Source organism: Temnothorax nylanderi, unplaced genomic scaffold (assembly GCF_030848795.1).
Source record: "Temnothorax nylanderi isolate EJ_2023f unplaced genomic scaffold, tnyl_v1.0 TNYL_tig0023_pilon, whole genome shotgun sequence".
Taxonomy (NCBI): Eukaryota; Metazoa; Arthropoda; class Insecta; order Hymenoptera; family Formicidae; genus Temnothorax; species Temnothorax nylanderi.
Window position 1 is genome coordinate 389448 of NW_027249085.1, and position 17504 is coordinate 406951.

Below are 17504 nucleotides of genomic sequence, written 5' to 3' on the forward strand. Positions count from 1 at the left end.
AGATCTTTTATTTATAATAATGGAACAGAACATAATACTTCGCGCCATGCTAATATATGAACTATTTACAAAGTTACAAATATCGAAGTTATGAGTAATCGAATTCTTAACACACCGATAGGCACCGATTATGAATATTTAATAAAGTAGTTTATTCAGTGATAAACTAGCCACGAAATTGAGCAACTAATACGACCCGTTTTCGTCTATTGTTACGTAGCACACGTATTAAGTTTCCGGGAAGCACGACTGCGTGATAACACATATCGCTGAGTAGTTATATTCCTATTGTTTCAATGTGAAAGTCAGTGCGCGACGATACGCTCGGCAATTAAAAACTCAGTCAAACACCACGTATCTACAGTTTATTAAAACACAACCGTTCCTTGGTGTCACGGAGAAATTCAATTTCGTCCCTGCGAGGCTTCGCGTAGGATTACGAGATCCGCGAGGGTCTCCTATATTCGGCGCAATCGAGTTCCAACTACGTAAATGGCACACGAGCACATTTTTATCTAGCCGCGACCGCAGCGTGCAATCAGAGAAGCGCCCGTTGACTCGTGACGCTTCCGGTTCAGGCTTCCGGTCCACGGAACCGCACCGTTTCCGTTCGGCTGCCCAGCCCACCGATCCCGACCGCCAAGCGTCGTGGTATATCGGGGCTCCACGTTCGAGGAGCGGTATCGAGATCAGTGCTAACGCTTCGTCACGAGAATGCAAGGACGGAATATTTGCGCGCGCCCGGATAATTAGTTCCAAGTGGTATTCGCCGTGGTTGCGGAGAATCGAATTGCCGTGCATGTGATCCGCGAGTAATGCTGGTTATTTAACCTGTCGTCCGATTTGACGTGCAAGATTAACGACCGGTTCATTGTCTTGAAAAGTGCGCTAATCAGTGTTTCGATATAGTGATAGATAACTTCATGTGCGAGAAGAAAATTGCAATTTATTTGACAAGTGTTTGAATTCTGAGGAATCCAAAAGAATAGTATTAATGGTGAAGCTGACGTTAACATAATAATTAATTAACGTCGTCGTACGTAATTCCATTAAATGTACATTCTTTTTATTTTTTGTAAATTTGTGATGTATATTTATGAAAAAAAGGGCTCGTTTACAATTTATATTCAACGCTCGGAAGCTATATCTTCTCCAAGCTTTACAGCAAGATACTCCGCATTATACTTAACGAGAATGTGAAATTTATGTTGCGGGATGATAACAAATGAGGCATGCATCGTTTCAACATCCACAGTCGCAGCAGGAGGAGGAATTTATTGTGCGGACGATTCTAGTATTAAGAATTGCGATGATCCAGTGCAACGTTTTCTATTCTCATCGGAGGTCCAACCAGATAATTGCGGCCGTTCATTATTGAGTGAGAGAAGCGGTAATCGGCGCGCCAGGTGGATGCGGCTGTATCTGTGGCCGTGATACGCGAAAATGGCGGTTGCGCCCGGTAAGAATAAATTGAAAATGGGCAGTGCGGGCCGATACTACGGTGCTTATCTCATCTACGACGTGGCAAACTCATGCCTCGCCGCCTTGCACGCCAAGATGCCTCCTCCGGTCGTCGTCACGCGAACCAACCCTCCGTCTCCTGTGCACGTCCAGAACCCTCGTAAGTTTTCTTCGTCTTTTCTATATTTCTCCGTTTGTGTGACTGGCGCTTTGGTAACGCGATGGCAATTGCAGATGTTCGATTCCCTCGATTTTCCTTGCGTTTCAGCAATTAAATTTTTCTCCCGAGATGGATCTCCTTAGAGATGGATTAGAGATAGATTTGGTGAAGCGTAATAATGCAACGGGGCATAATTACATTTTATCTCACGAATTGTTTTTCCGGAGTTCCGCAGTCATGATCCAACACTGTGTCGATTGCTAATACGAAAAGGTCCATTTTAATTATTAAATATAATGAAAAAAAAAACGTCGTGTGAGTAATATGACATTCCATAAATAAATATAGAAATTGACTTTGAAATAAATTATATGTAGATGAGACGAGTGTTATAAGAAGACATGTTCTGGAGGTCAGCTATGAGATATTAGGTGCTAGATACAAAAATAGCCAAATCGTTGCTCATCGTTACTAAAATATAAGAGCTCGTTCGGATAGTTAATGGCAGGATCTTTCCGGTTGCATGTTTCGAGCCGATTAGATCCAACACATTTAAAAAGAAAATGCGGAGAAGGATATTAGACGAGAAAACGTGTGAAAATAAAAAATTTTAGCGGTTACAATCTTGTTAACATTATCGAGACTTACCAGACAAGAATTGTCTATCGTTTTGTGTTAACAGCTAATCTTGCACGTAAACACTCATTGTCAGACCATACAGCGACTATTCTGGTCGAGATACATGAAACTATATTTCGACTAAACATATTTACGTGCATTTATTACATATTACATTGCGTCGCATATAAGCAGAGAGACACATAATTACATTATGCGGACTGAGTTACATTTAGGATTACAATGTTCTTAATTACATTAATGTAACACAAGAATGCCTGCGCACTCATAACACAATGCCATCGCATTTCCCTGCACAGTCCGGCACGAGATTATACTTGCATTTTTAACCCCGGGGTAGATAAAATCTAAATACGGCGTTTCTCTCGAAAAATTCGAATCAATTTCACGTAGTAGGCGAGGCGCTGTACGGTATACTAAACAGTTCCACGCCCGTTTCCGCACAAACGACTTTTAAGGTAATATCGATAACATTAAATATTCACTACCCAAATACGTCCAAAGCTGATGTCTTATTCAGAGAAATAGCGGCGTAACAGCGTGCATGCGAGTGCGGTGTACATTATTACTCATAACCATGCTGCGGCAATGCGTAGTAAACTGTTTTCAATGGCGAATATCGCTATATACGCAAAGTATCGCAATATAAACTAATACTGATAGTTAGTAACTCGCGGAAGACTTCTTATAACAGTTGCCGATCCCGTGTCACGGGTAATAGTAGCGCATTTAAGGAAGAATATTCTTTAATATTGTGCAAATTACAGTTTTTTACTGGCATTTTTAGACTGGCAAAGTTACAGTTCTTTTATATAATGTTTTCAAACGTTACATTGTCGTTCAATATCTTTGATAAGATATTACATAAATAGAAGAATGATATTTACACAAATAAAAGAACGAAAACAAACACACGATTTTAAAAATGATAAGTTTGGCCTGTTAAGTTTAAGGGATAATAATATAATGACAAATTATTTACTTTAGTAACGTAATAAATTACCTGTCGTGTATATTTATTAATATCTGTGCGGCTAACGTATAAACACGTCCCTTGTTCGTTGTTTGAACATTGATATCTCGCGCTAACAATTTTTTTCCTCTTGACATCCACCCTTGTCAACGATAGCGGGTAGCGAGCGATAATACGCGACAAACTCAATAATACATCAACATCCGATATGTCGGGCCGCGCATTCTCCCTCCTACCATTTCTCCCGACACCTGCTTTCGCGTCCCTTGTCATATTTTATTTTCTTCCTTTCCCTTTATACTTCCAACAGTCGGCCAGGTATAAGGAAGTAAGAAGGCATAGATGCCGGCGTAAGAAAGGGTGGAAACACCCTATGAGACGGGATAGCGTGTCTGTTTTGATTTATAAGAATTCGCCACGAACCCCTAACCCACCTTTCTAAGTCTGGCCTCACCCCCGGGCTCTCATAGATCGAGCTAGATCAACCCCCCCCCCCACCCTCCCCCTCGACCTATCTCGCGCGTGAATAATAGGCAGATACCCTACTACCCATCGCTCCACCAACCTTGCCACGATTTTCTCCTCTCATTCCCCGCGCCGCTCTCTATCTCTTTCTCGCTTTTTCCACGCTCTTTTTTCATTCGTTTCTATCGCGTCCTGATCGCGCACCGATCGTTCTTCTCGCGAACGACGGACGAGCTTCATCTCGTCGCTGGTCAATGAAACGATCTATCAACGTTTGTGCCAGAACAAGAACTGTTACAAAACATTAGCGAGTCATGAAAGATTTTGCATCGCCCGTTTCGCGAGGGTATACACGAATCGGGGACACGTCATCAATCTTTTTACTTCGCGCGCGCGTCGGTCCGGTTCCAACGCGGCTGGAGATGAGTCGTGATATCCAAGAGACGAGTCGCGCTAATTTGCAGATGTCGCGCTTTCAGCATTGATAAATAAGAAGTATCATTTCGATTACTTCTATTTTTCGGTAGAATTACGTAGATCTGTTGTTGCTGCTTTTCAATTGGACGAAGATTTTCTTGTTGCACAAGAAGATGCATCTCTATTTTGAAGAAAGATAAATGAATCCGGAACTTTTATAACAGATTTTTTATTCTGCCATATTATTAATATTTTTTATCACCTTTTAGTTTACAAGAAATACAAAGATATTGTGTTCTTATTTATCGTAGTAGAAAATATCAAGATCGTAATCTAATCTTTTATAAGAAAATGAATTTTGTTTTATGACGACTTTTAAGATATTTTATAAAAATAGGATGAGAGAGAGAGAGAGAGAGAGAGAGAGAGAGAGAGAGAGAGAGAGAGAGAGAGAGAGAGAGAGAGAGAGAGAGGAAGGGAGGAAGAGAGATCTGTCATAAAGATGCATTATGTGAAATTGAAATATAATTACAAAAATAATTTAATTGCAAGAACAATTTACAATTTGGAAGAATGATCGCCCTTTCGTAGCAACTTGCTGTACTTAATCAACTGCGCACTGCACACTGAAGAACACAGGAAATGTCTGCAAACTTTCTCAATGCACGTTTGTCGGCCTACTTATTTCCTCAATGGGAGTTTTTCACAGCGACACACCCCGTCGTTGCGGTATGCATGTCAGCTTTAATCTACTTGTGATTGTTATACGCCTCTAGAAAGGCCTACTGCCCCAGCTCAATCATCGATTATTACCATAACAGTAAAAGTGATTTTGCACCAGTTCATTAACTTCCGTTAAAAGCGCAATTTAGATATAATCTCATAAAAGCAAAAGTGAATAATTACGTAAAATACAATAATACAATAATTTTGCGAATACACATAACGGTTTTTTTTACAGAGATTTCAGATATAGCGCATTAAGCACATGAAAACAAATAAGAAATCATCTAATAAAAAGTTAAAATAGTATATGCCACAATACCATATATTTTAGATTTTTCCATATAACATCTCTCACACAATATCTAAATGCAGATAACCTTGCCGTATGTACAAACGTTCACATTTGCTGTTACGCGAAATCTCATGAAATATGCTGTGTGTACCAACGTTATTCAAGGCGAGCGCAAGCGCATCGTAAGTGCTACCATACGCTTAATTATTCACAGGCGCACTCGTATAATTATCGTACAATTTCTCCGCAATATCGCACGTACCATCGTTATTCGTGCTGCGACCCTGCCATCGGCCAGTGTCATACCTCCGAACGTGCAATTTTTTTTTTGCATTGTTCTCACGAACGCGAGGTGTACATCGATCGATTCCGCGTACTTACAGCTTTAGTGCTTGCAGCCTGAAACAAAGTGCATGTGACATATACACGTTAGCCGAAAGGCAGGTGCATTTTACGTGCCGATATAAAAGCTGAATATTTTTGCGCCATTAATTAAACGAAAAGTGGCGTCGATAATTTTTATATACATTGTGTTTTTATTTTAGTTTTATATTTAATTTTTTTTGTTCTAACATTTAATTTTGTAAGTACGAATATCACAAACATTATGAATAAAATTAATCACTTAATCTACCTAATTTATTAGGAAAATTTATTTAAAATTGTTTATATCGTACACTTGTTTACACCGTTTGATGTCTGATAATGTGTGCGACCAATAAACATTTGTCAATTTTGAATGTATGTAAAATTATCGATTGCCGCAGGGATCAATGTTACGTGTCATGCAGAATTCGTTGGTATTCAGCCTGTTATTCGCGTACCTTTATCTTAATTAAAACAGAAAAGTGAGTCGTGCAGGTCGCTCGTAAAGCATCTCGCTTGATTATAGAAACAATACCTTGTTAACCTCCCACTAGCGATCTGCCAATCATGTCCGCAGGTATAAAGAGCTACTGCCGTGCTGCTTAGACCGTCCGGAGACTTTCACGGTATTTGTGTAATCGTTGTAATCCCTCTGGATATCGGCTTATCATAAATGCAATAAAGATATCGTCATTGCCATCTTTCGCTCACGACCTGATTACGCTGATCAATTTATAATGTCAAGAGAGTTCTTTTGTATAAGAATTCTCGTCATAAATATTGTTCATTAAACTGATCGAGATTAAAAGTTTTTTTTTTTTTTTTTTTAAGATTACATCCGAATTTTAACCAATATTTGTATTATAGACGCAAAAAGATTAAGAAATTACTTTTTACGTTTCCATCTATATTTTATGCATGTTCCATACATCCATTTCGTACATCCATTTTATATTCTAAAACTATATACATAAAACTACATAAAACTTCTGAAAATTTATTGTTACCAAATAATAACGGCAAGGTCTTGTGATTTAGTTGCTATGTATCGCTCTGTACGTTTTAAAATAACAATCCAATTTCCGTGCAGGAACATTTTATACACATACTTGCAGATATTTGTGAGGTCAAGCCCGAATTACTCCCCCGGGGAAGCCCCCTAGGTTACCTCTTCAAAATTGCTTTGCATAACGTATTTGTGTAAGATACAAGAGATTCTCCAAAAAAATTATTCCCCCGTTAAGATAAAAAGAGCGGCACATAATATTTCTTCGTTATTACTTCCCCAGCACTGGGGTAGAAAAATTCGAAATTCACGGAGAACACACAGATTGTCCTTTTATACATCGTCCACATAACAGCCGTTCCCGGGAAAAACGCATCGTACATTGAGGTGATAAAATAATGGCATCGTAAAAATAAAAGCATGCGGCACGTATCACACTAAAATTGACAATATGTATATCGGCACGATCTTGAATGTAACGGTGCGAACACTATAACCGCGAAGCTATCAATGATAGTTATGTCAGTTAAAGAAGTTCTATAGAGGGTGCCAAAATATATTTATATCGCGAAATATGTGTTATATACCATTTTGTAATTATACAAAAAATATATTTATAAACATTATATTATATATATATATATATATATATATGTATGTATGTATGTATGTATGCATGTATACGTTCAAGATTGTGTTATGGCTATTATAATATTATAATTAATAATTTTATAATGCACGCATATTGCAATAATTATTATTAAATTTAAACGTTATTATCACAGTTAATGACTTTATATCATTAGCCTAATATAAGGCAGTCAAACAGTTCATGTGATCTTTGTACGAAAACGTGCTGAAGCTTATATGCCGCTTTTATTTTCCGAATATTCTTTTGCCGAGCACACGAAAACAAAATTTACGAAAAGTTATTCATCCGCAACAGTAACGAGAACGCGGAAGCCGTTTTTCAATGGCAGAGTTTCACTTGATATAATGGCAGATCGTTGCCGGGCCAGAGCCACCGTTCAGCGGTTTTATGAGATGTGAAATTAAGCCCTTCTAACTGCCGTTGGTCATTTTTTACATCCAAAATAGACCCGCGGCGTCCTTCGAAAGTTAGTGCATATCGATGCGGAAAATCAATATCGTTTTGAGAACCCGCGACTAGCGTAAACAGCAAAATGTTTTGGTATGTAGGTATGCTAAATAGAAACTTTCGTTCGCGTATTGATTGATATGCCATTAAAATAGACACCGCAGTTATTGGAACTATTCAATTAGTAAACTTTGTACTTTTATACGGATAATTATGAGCTACATCTTGTTTGACGTTAAATTATAAGAATTGTTTTATTTAATTTCATTATAAAATATATTATATTAATTATTATATATCAGAATAATTAGTATAATCGTTAATTTGATTTTTAAATACTTAAAGTGTAACACATTGTTTGATGAATATAACATTTATTCTGTTATATTTAAATCTATTCTTGAAGAGCTATAAAAACTCGATTTGTACACGTCACATCCCTCTTACTTTAGCGCGAGTAATATAAGTTAATGCAAACGTAATCTCTCAGAGAGGGTTTCTATTCAATCATAATTTTTCACAATTATTAAAAAAAACTCTTATTACATTATTTATATAAATTTGCTATAATAATCATGTTCCTTAAGATAAAACAAATCTTAATATTCAATAAGACAGTTTTTGTAGTAATTCATCTTACATAAAATTATAAAGCATAAAGAACAACTTTTTTGATACGACATTCTCCAAATCGAATTTTTGTAAATCCTGCGTTTCATCATATGTTATTTTTTTTTACAAACAAATCTTTTTCAGTAATGCGATAAATATTACTATTGCTTACATTATAGACTCGGTAAATTATTCCATAAACCGTTCATACTCTTATAATGTGCATGTCAAAGCATCAAGAAACGCTGATAGGTCGGTTTATAACATATTCTACCTTTGATATGTTAAATTTTCTGTCACTCCTCTCTTGAAAACAAATGATATTTCTTTCACGTTTCGGTTTTCGATTCTCTTTATTCCGTCAAATTCACTTCGCCATCGCTTTATTCTTTCGCCATTCCCCTTCGCGCCCTCATTCGTCCCTACTTATGTTCCCTCTTTCATCTCTTCGTGAACTTAGCGAGGTCTCCTACAGCTCGCTGCATCCAGCAGATTCGTTTCCTCGCCCTAGCTGTTCTTACCGTCTCCCAACGTCTTCGCTTAATTACCAGCCGTTTAGATCTTAATTGTTAATTTAGCGCGTTACGTTATTCTTCGCGATGCTCGTTAAAGGTGAAAATGCGGGTCGGTTTCGTCGCGAGGAGGGGAAATGAGATTTCTCTTGAGAACCGCGAAACGGAAACGAGAAAAACAGCAGCGGACTAACAAAAAAAAATGGGAGTGGGAAGGCTGTCGCTTTAGCGCGACCATGTCGTTAATGGAGCATTGTAAAATGTATAGAGCGGAAATATAACTACGGGTGTTGCGATAAGAATAGCAAGAAGATAGCAGGTTTACTACTGGATCTTTTAACAAGTGCCGCGACCCACACGGCTTTGACAAACTGTCACGATTACTACGTTCTCGCGCGGGAAAGTACTCGTAATATCCACATTTGTTCTTTTTCTCGCAAATGTAGTCTTCAAGTTCAACTTTAATATATTTCATGAACTCGATACAGTAAAAACGTTGCGCATAACACTCTCGAAATATGTATAGCTATTTAAGATATAATTTCGAACATTTATGCATATAATAAATACATCAGTTTGTTAAATGATTATATTTTGTTTCAATAAATTTTACGAAATATCACATTTTGGTAATTTCAAGAATCCAAAAGGTGTACGTTAGTTTAAAAAAAATCCTTATTTGTCAAGCTACCTATGTGATTTCTCCACATCGATGCGCCAAATAATTCAATCACAATTTTAAAATTAAATCCACGTCTCTCTAGCGGAAACTGCACGTCAATGGTCAAGGTCCTCTCGTTAGACCAGAAACGTTATTTTCTCTATATATTTCAGGGTCGAGTAGGAACGGTAGTTTCTCGCCCTTTCCTCCACTCTCTTTCGCCTTCTTCTATCGTCTCTCTTCCTTGGTCCTACTTCGCTTTCTCCCTGTATGTCCCTTTCCCACTGACATACTCTCACTCTCTCTTTCCCTCGCAAGTCCGAAGATAAATATTTCGGTCACGTAGTACCCATCGTTCTCTCTCAAATGCCGGAGCTTGCAAGCTACACGCTCAGTGCACCGCTCTGAGTGATATTTTGCTATTTAATCCTCTCTCGATGTTCAGCGCGGCGAGTTCACGCTCGGTTCTCTCCTCGCACGTTTCCCATGCCCGGCACCGTTTCTCTAATTTTCAGGGGAAGACGTCTCGGTTCGCCGTCATCGGCGGTCCTAGCGCCAAGCGATCCTCTTCGCTTCGGAAAGCCATTCCCGACGGTGCAGGCAACGGCATAACCATCCACCTTCAACCGTTCACTCTAAATCTAAACGAGGATAGCAGCGGCTTGGTTCACGGGTTACACGAGTGACCCGTCGACGATTTTTCTCGAGCAAATCCCTGGCCTTTCCTTCCCACTCGTGGCATTCGAGCAAGTTTGCCTCCCTTCTTCTTACCTCATTGTCATCCGTCGCTTGAGTAATTCTCTCAATAGCATATAACAGATTAACTCGATCGTCTTTGTCGATGATATCCTAAAAAGAAGCGGCTTCTCAACGCTCATCGATGCTATGCAATTAGTCAATTGGTTCCATCCATGTTTTGTTCCTTTCCATTTTTATATCGAAGAAGCTAAGATCGAGAGGTAATTGCTCTGGACCAATAACCGCAACATCCGAAGTGAAATTAAGTCTGCGACTCGAATTCTAAACTTGAAATCGGGAACCAAGTTTTATTATAGAAGTTGGTTGGAAACGCGCTAAATCACAGGACCGTGCACACACGCGCTCGTGTGTACGTGTTCGTATTGATCTTTATGCGTTACATGAATAAAGTTCATGATATGAAAGCGGAGCTGTATCCATACCTTTGTCTACTTCTATAGATATGAATGCTCTAGATTAAAAGAGAAATCGCTGCTCTGTGTGTGTGTATATACACATGATAATTTATATCCAAATTTAATTTGTATTCCCTTTTGTTTTCAAAGTCTTATATTACTTTATATTAACACGTTAATTATTTTATTAATTATATGTTGCCACATTTTTGTCATTTGAGTCTACGTAATTTTGAAACAATCTAAGATGTTTTTAAATTACGACAAACAAATGTTTGTTCTGATCTGCTGTGATATTACATTTCAATAATGCCGTGATTAGGCTTTAGCAATGCATTGATCTTCTGACTCTTTGAAGTTTTTGCAGTAATACTTCTCTGTCAGTTGAAAGATATTTTTTTTTATAAAATCAACGAGGTATTCTCGCGAGCCACCATTCTTTTAACCTTTAAAGGTCGAGCCATAGGAGCATGGAAGAAGAGAGAAAGAGAGAGGGAGAAAGAGAGCGAGAAAGAGAGAGAAAGAGAGAGTAATTACGTGCGGGGTCGACTATGAGCACCTTAAATTGCTCGGATGCACATCGTGATGAGCGACGGCCGGGCGCGGGGAACTTTATTAGCAGCGGGTCCTATTTATAAACTAATAGTGATTTATAAACAGCGACCAAACAATGGCGCGGTGTGACCATGAATCACCGTAGCCCGGTGAAAATCGCGGCGCGCTGCCGCGGGCGAACACGTTAAGTCTTCGTGAAAATTAAAGAGCTTTCGCGAAAATTACGAGGGACATAGAAAACCGCGGCGCAGTAACGTCAAGACTTTTGCATACCATTTGCAACAAATTACGAAAGGAATGTTGAAGTTTGGACAGTTCCAATTTACTCCGTGCCGCCTGACACGGCCGTGTGCTTTGGATCTTTTCCGCCGGTACTAAATGTATTGAACGAAACATATCGTAATTTGGCAAGCACACAGTCAGACAGGCGTTGGTTGCGCACGAATAGTCTAGTTATTCGCTTAAGGGCAAACATTGCAACAGATGCAATTTCGATTCTGCAGTTATATAGGCGCACAGAAACAATCTCTGAATATTCTTCGCGATAGAAAGATACATAGATGTGCAAGATACATTTTTTTCGTATTTGTAGTATTGTAGTAATATAAATTAATTCGTTAAGTTTCAATTTCTACCGTGAAGCAAGGAATTTAAATTTAAATCGAAAGGTGTGTAGCATAAAAAGTACAATAAAAAGTTTAAAACTTTTCATCGAAGCTTCGCTATATAACAAAACGTAGAACAACAGTATGTTCTTTCATGTATATCTTGCATATAATGTACATATATTTGCATGCTATAGTCTTTCTTCAACGATTCTCTTTTGCACGCGTAGCATACTTTTCAAAGACGTCTTTTCACAAGATTCCTGCCCTATAATTTTACCTCTGAATCATAACTTACATAAAATATTAGCAGGTCACACGATGCGACGGAACTTGTTAAAAACTTTGCTTTGCTTGAAGTTAGACGAAAAGAAAAAAAATTTTGTTTTATTTATATATACGCTTTTGGAGATTAATACATAAAAGAAGCCGTTTTTCTCACGGCGTATTTACGTTACGGAAAAATTGACTTCAAACTGATGAAAGAATCCGTACATAAAGTTTGTCAATCTTAATCAAGATCACCCAGTATGTTCGAATTGCGAGCAATCCAGCTACGGCCAATCTTCACCAGTAAACGGTCAAATTCGAGAAAAAGGAGGAAGCGAAGAGGCGAAGACCCGTGCGCCACGTTCGTTTCCCGTCCCTTCAACTCACCACTTTACCCTTTTTATTCTACGAGATAGATAAACGGCGTTTCGTGTCCCTTGGAATAACCGACTGCGATACTGCGGCATGAAATTGGACGACGCTGTCACAAGAATCGCATTAGTCGTCGGGCGTAGCGTGCTGGAAAGTGCGCACACAAGCTAATTACAGGACAACACGAATGCCTCTAATTACTTTTATTCCAATTCCAACGAAATTTGTTGGAGCGGGATTCCCCGCGGACGTGTATATCTATAATGTAACCGACGATGGCGCGTACGGTGTAAGTGTACGTACGCGTCTGCATGCGCGTACCTAGCAGTGCATGCCTATCGACCACAATGGTCTCTCGCTATTAAAATTCGCGATCGGGAATAACCCGCAAATTGACCGAAATCTCGATGACAAAGCAGCGACAGTCCGTCCGTTGGTAGTTTCATAGGGTCGTGGGCATGCATGGTCGTAGAGCATGATAAAACCCAGTCACCAAACAGATAGCTGATTTCTATCGATCGAATCGGTAATACCAGTCTGCTGAATTGCAATTGTAGTGGAGTAGATCACGGAGATAGGAAGGAGTACCAGAATGAAGAACATAGTAAACAAGACGACGCAAGCAAGGGATATATGGCGCTGATAAATCTTTAACTATCCTGAGCACCGATACGGCGACATAATATGGTCATATTTTATAATAATGAAAACGAAGGCACGAATAGTTGAAGAAAAATACTAAAAGGGAATGTAGGCCGCCCAAGATATCATCGTAATTAATTAATTATCATAGGTTTATCAGAAAAGCATACGCAAAGAGAGAACGATGCATTATAAGTAAAAACAAAATAACACTTTCGGTGTAACAATTAATTTTGTTTTCGGGAAATTTTAAGTCATTTCTGATGGAAAAAATAGGCAGGGACATTAAAGAAGAAGTTACTCAGAAGACTATCTGAAAATAGAAGTCATTCACCTTTGGAGGGACATGGCAGACGTCTTAAACGAAACTGAGATACTGATAGGATACTGGGAAAGCTGGTCCTCGCGCGGAATTGCTTTACTCTTCAGGGACGACAATCCCGTTCGTCTCTCTGGCATGCAATCGAATCATTCCTTCCAGATCAGCACCGGCCATCTACTGTCTCTACTATTAAGTAGTTTGTTCAACGATTTGGATCTATATATTTGCGCAAGCGAGGTGCAGAAGGGATCAGTTTTCAAATCAAATATACTTCAGTCCCTCGCATATCATATAAGAAATAAGGACAATGCGCAGCTTCCGATTATAAACGTGATTTGAACAACATAATACTTACATTAATTTCTGTTACATAATTTTTAGGTTTAGATCTGATGTAAATTTGAATATTTTACTTCAATGTGTTTTTAAAGGAACTTATCCTTGACTTCCAACCGCTGTCTACTTGCAGTTGTAAATGATTCATTTTATACTTAATTAGCACTTGCCGTGAGAACAAGATAAAAGAAGCGCGATTCAAAGGAAAGTTAAATTAATACGTGTCGCATTAACTTGTAATCAACTTCATTTCTTTCACGCCCCGTTACGTGACAATCACCCCATTTCGTTTAATGAAATTATATCAACGTGAACATTGTCATTAATTATGGCTAACTTCCGCAAACAAGTTTAACGAGTAATTCGATGGCGCGGTATTAGCGTGTGACGTATGAAAGGAAAATCGAACGAAAATATACGGGTAGTTCGGCGGGCGGGCAGTGAAAGATCGGCTTTCGTAGGTCTAGCGTTTTTGTAAGTCTGCGGTCGTCTACTTTACCTTTGGTCAAAGGAAGTGCGCGCGGTGAGGTTGCTTTTTAGCCATCCAGTTTTTCATCACGGGTTCAAAGAAGATATTATGTGAGTAGAAAAAGAGCGAGAGAGAAAGAGCGCGCGCGGATGGTAGTCCATTCCTCTCTATCCCGTTCAACTGCCCCAACCGCTTTCGCGCCGCTCCTTTCTTCGGGTGGTATTTGAAAACACTCCCGCTCGGAAGCGGGGGCTCGGTAAGTGCGGGCTGGAAACTTTGATAGGCGGCGGCCACCTAACCGCCTTAGCGGGTTGGTAATTCAAACAAAGCTAGCCCCGCTAGTGAACCCGCCGGATCCATAAATCGGTAAAACGAGAGCAAAACGCGTAGATTGAAGAAAGTTGGAGGTAATAGATAGGGAGGAGTAGGCATCCTACGGAATACCAAATGAGTGGAGGATAGACGCCACCCAGTCACATATTCTGTACCTAGTGTCTCAACTCTCGACCTTTAATATCCCTCCGTCCTCATCCGCGAGCCTTCCATTCCCCGTTCAATTCCTAACCGTACTACGGTATTTCTTCTTCGCGAGCTAGTGAGTCGTTTCTCTCGAATATATATTCTCAAGTTACCTAATTCTGCGCGAGAAATGACTGAATTCGACTTGTCGAAGTCATCAAAACTTGCAAGGGAACGAGTACGAATTTTATGATTTTATCTGTGTATACTGTCTGATTAGCTTTTCTAATGATCGGCAAACATGATTTGTAACATTATAAAAGTCGAAATCTGTACACAATAACGCGAATCAATGACTGCTTAAGAGATTGATATTATATTATTGCACCCCGATGCTGTGTAATACAATTTCGACTCTTCAACTTTACGGCCGAGGAAATTTGGATGAGATTTCCGCCGAGTTCAGTGGGATAGAACCTTATCGAGCTCGCGAAGACAGTTTCCAGCGAACCTTAAGAACTCTGGAACTAATAGCTGTGAGGACTTAAGAGGAAAGCTAGACGAATGAACGAAAGTCGTGAAAAGTTTCGGATGGTTGTCAAAGTTCGTTACGAAGTCGAACGATGAACAGGAAATGCTATGTCTAATTGAGGGGCAGTAAGGAAATGATTGTGGCGGATAACCCTGACCTCATTTTCTTTCTTCGGTGTTTCGTAGCGGCTTATTTTGTAAATCCAGAATGACAAGTATTACGATAATTGACACAAATGTACACCACGCATCCATTTATAATAAGATAATACTACACTTTCCATTATTCGGTATCTATAATGTCAATGCGAGATTAGAAGCCGGTTATATGCCATCAAGGTCTTACCATAATGACATACCGCTAACTACTTTGATAATACTGAATCTACTCCTCCTATTGCTCTCCAGGCTTCACAGAACCATCTCACGTAACGTATTATAATGGTAAATTCGATAGAATTTGATTAGAGAATATTAATAGATAGCAGATTTATTTCAAATTAATATCATAAGTCATAATTATCGCAACATAATCTGCGTATTGAAGCATATTTACCTCGTAGATAAAAAATAATTTTTTTTTAAATAAATGTATAATAAAAGTTCTGTTTTACTTATTTTATAGTAAAATAAATCGCAGAAAAATGCAGCGAAAAAATAGATATTTACTGATTTTTTTAATTACAATTTAGGGTGTTATTTAAAATAATATAACAATATTCTCTTCTACAGTAATATTTTGCAAAATTATTTGCATACTAAATAAAATTTTACGAGTATAATATGTGATTATCTCTTATTGCAAATTCAATTACAGAAACAAGGAATATTAATGATATTAAAAGAATTATTAGAGTTGATTTTTTCATTGAGATATATACTTTCGAATTTTTACTCTAATTTAATTTTTGATATAACTGTCCATATATAACGATGATACTGAAAACTTGAATTACCACTAGTGACATAAATGTAAAGAAATAAAAATTGATGCTGTGAGAATGCGCATAACCTGAGCACCACGTAGAGTGTAGACCATCAGACGACGCATCGGACGCACCAGCTGCACTCACGTGCTCGTTTCATAAATTCTCGTTGGCGTAATTTGACTCACTGCATTTCGGAACTCTTTTATTACATCGTCAGTTCAAGAGCACTCCGCGCAGATGCGCGCTTGATTTTTTACGAGACAGGGTATCGCTTGTATCGTATCTTTTAATTACGATTAAAAATACGACTCATTAGAAAAAAAAACGAACCAATAAATTATGTTATAATCCTCATCTCTATTTAATTCTTATTTATCGTGATGTTTCGTAAACAATGATTATCTATTTATAAATTCGTGTTCTTCTTATAAATGTTATCAAATTGCATTAGATTTCAGCAAGCTGTTTACTTTTATTTATTTTTACCTTTTAAAATTTTCTTGAACTTTACTTGGAGTTTCATGAAAATAATCCTCTTTAAAATAGACTGTGTGACTTTTATCATTTTGTTAACATAATTAGCGGAATTAAGTCATTCTTTTCGACGTTATTGAGAGGTGCACCAATCTGTACTAGCGGTATAAAAAAATATTCATTTTCATTCTACGTAGAAACATATCGCGGTGAGCTTTGCGGTGAGTGATACTCGACGTTGGGTCATTAAGAGTTAAGTAGGTAAAGGATGTATCCATGGCGCGGTAGTAAGTTCATATTACGTCGCCAATCTTTTTAATGCCGTAACGGACATGAAACGGTCACGAGAAAGAGCGTGATTTTCAACCGAGCGACTACACGGCGGAATGTAATCAACCTTTACTAATCCGGGAAACAATGCAATAATGAAACTCAAATATTTTAAAACTCCGCTACCGCCGCCGACCGGAGAAAGCCAACGCGAATGCGCTGTAACGCGTTTGGGGATGGGCGCAACGTGCATAGTAAATGGATCGACCAATATTTGCGGGCTTTTGGCAAACAATCAAACAAACAGAACCTGCACGCCATGTTCGAACTAAATGTTAGTTAGCGCAAGTCAGGTGTGTGTCATTTCCATTAGTGGTGGTCGTGATTGTGTGGCTGTAACGTGCGCCATCCCTTGTTAGTCTCCGAGCATACATTATCCCGTTATATACTTAACGTACGGGAGCTTTAAATCTGTGTATGCACGATATACATATGCCTATATTTTGAGTCCCCACGCTCTCACAGTTGTTTCTTTTTACATGAGACACGTTGCTGATCTCATTTACATTTCCTTGCCTACGCTTGCTATCGCAGCAAATATTTAACGAATATGAATGGTCCTCTGTATCACATGTCACTTGCTGTACGTATCAAGTTATTGTTTGTGGTTTGATTTGGAGTGCTTGTTATTTGTGCCTATATAGACATAGCAATGTACATATATTCT

General features: G+C 38.6%; 1 protein-coding gene across 9 annotated transcripts in view; it reads left to right on the forward strand.

Annotated features, from left to right (window-relative positions):
• The window catches only part of LOC139769533 (uncharacterized), a 405408-nt gene that overhangs the window by 259498 nt on the left and 128406 nt on the right, over positions 1-17504 (forward strand). The window contains exon 1 of one of the 9 annotated variants that reach the window (XM_071700653.1): positions 36-1621. The exons of the other annotated variants lie outside the window; for them this stretch is intronic. Within the exon in view, the coding sequence (XP_071556754.1) occupies positions 1444-1621 (178 nt within the window). The 5' untranslated portion in view covers positions 36-1443. Of the gene's footprint in view, positions 1-35; positions 1622-17504 lie in introns of those variants that run through there. 9 annotated transcript variants of the gene reach the window in all.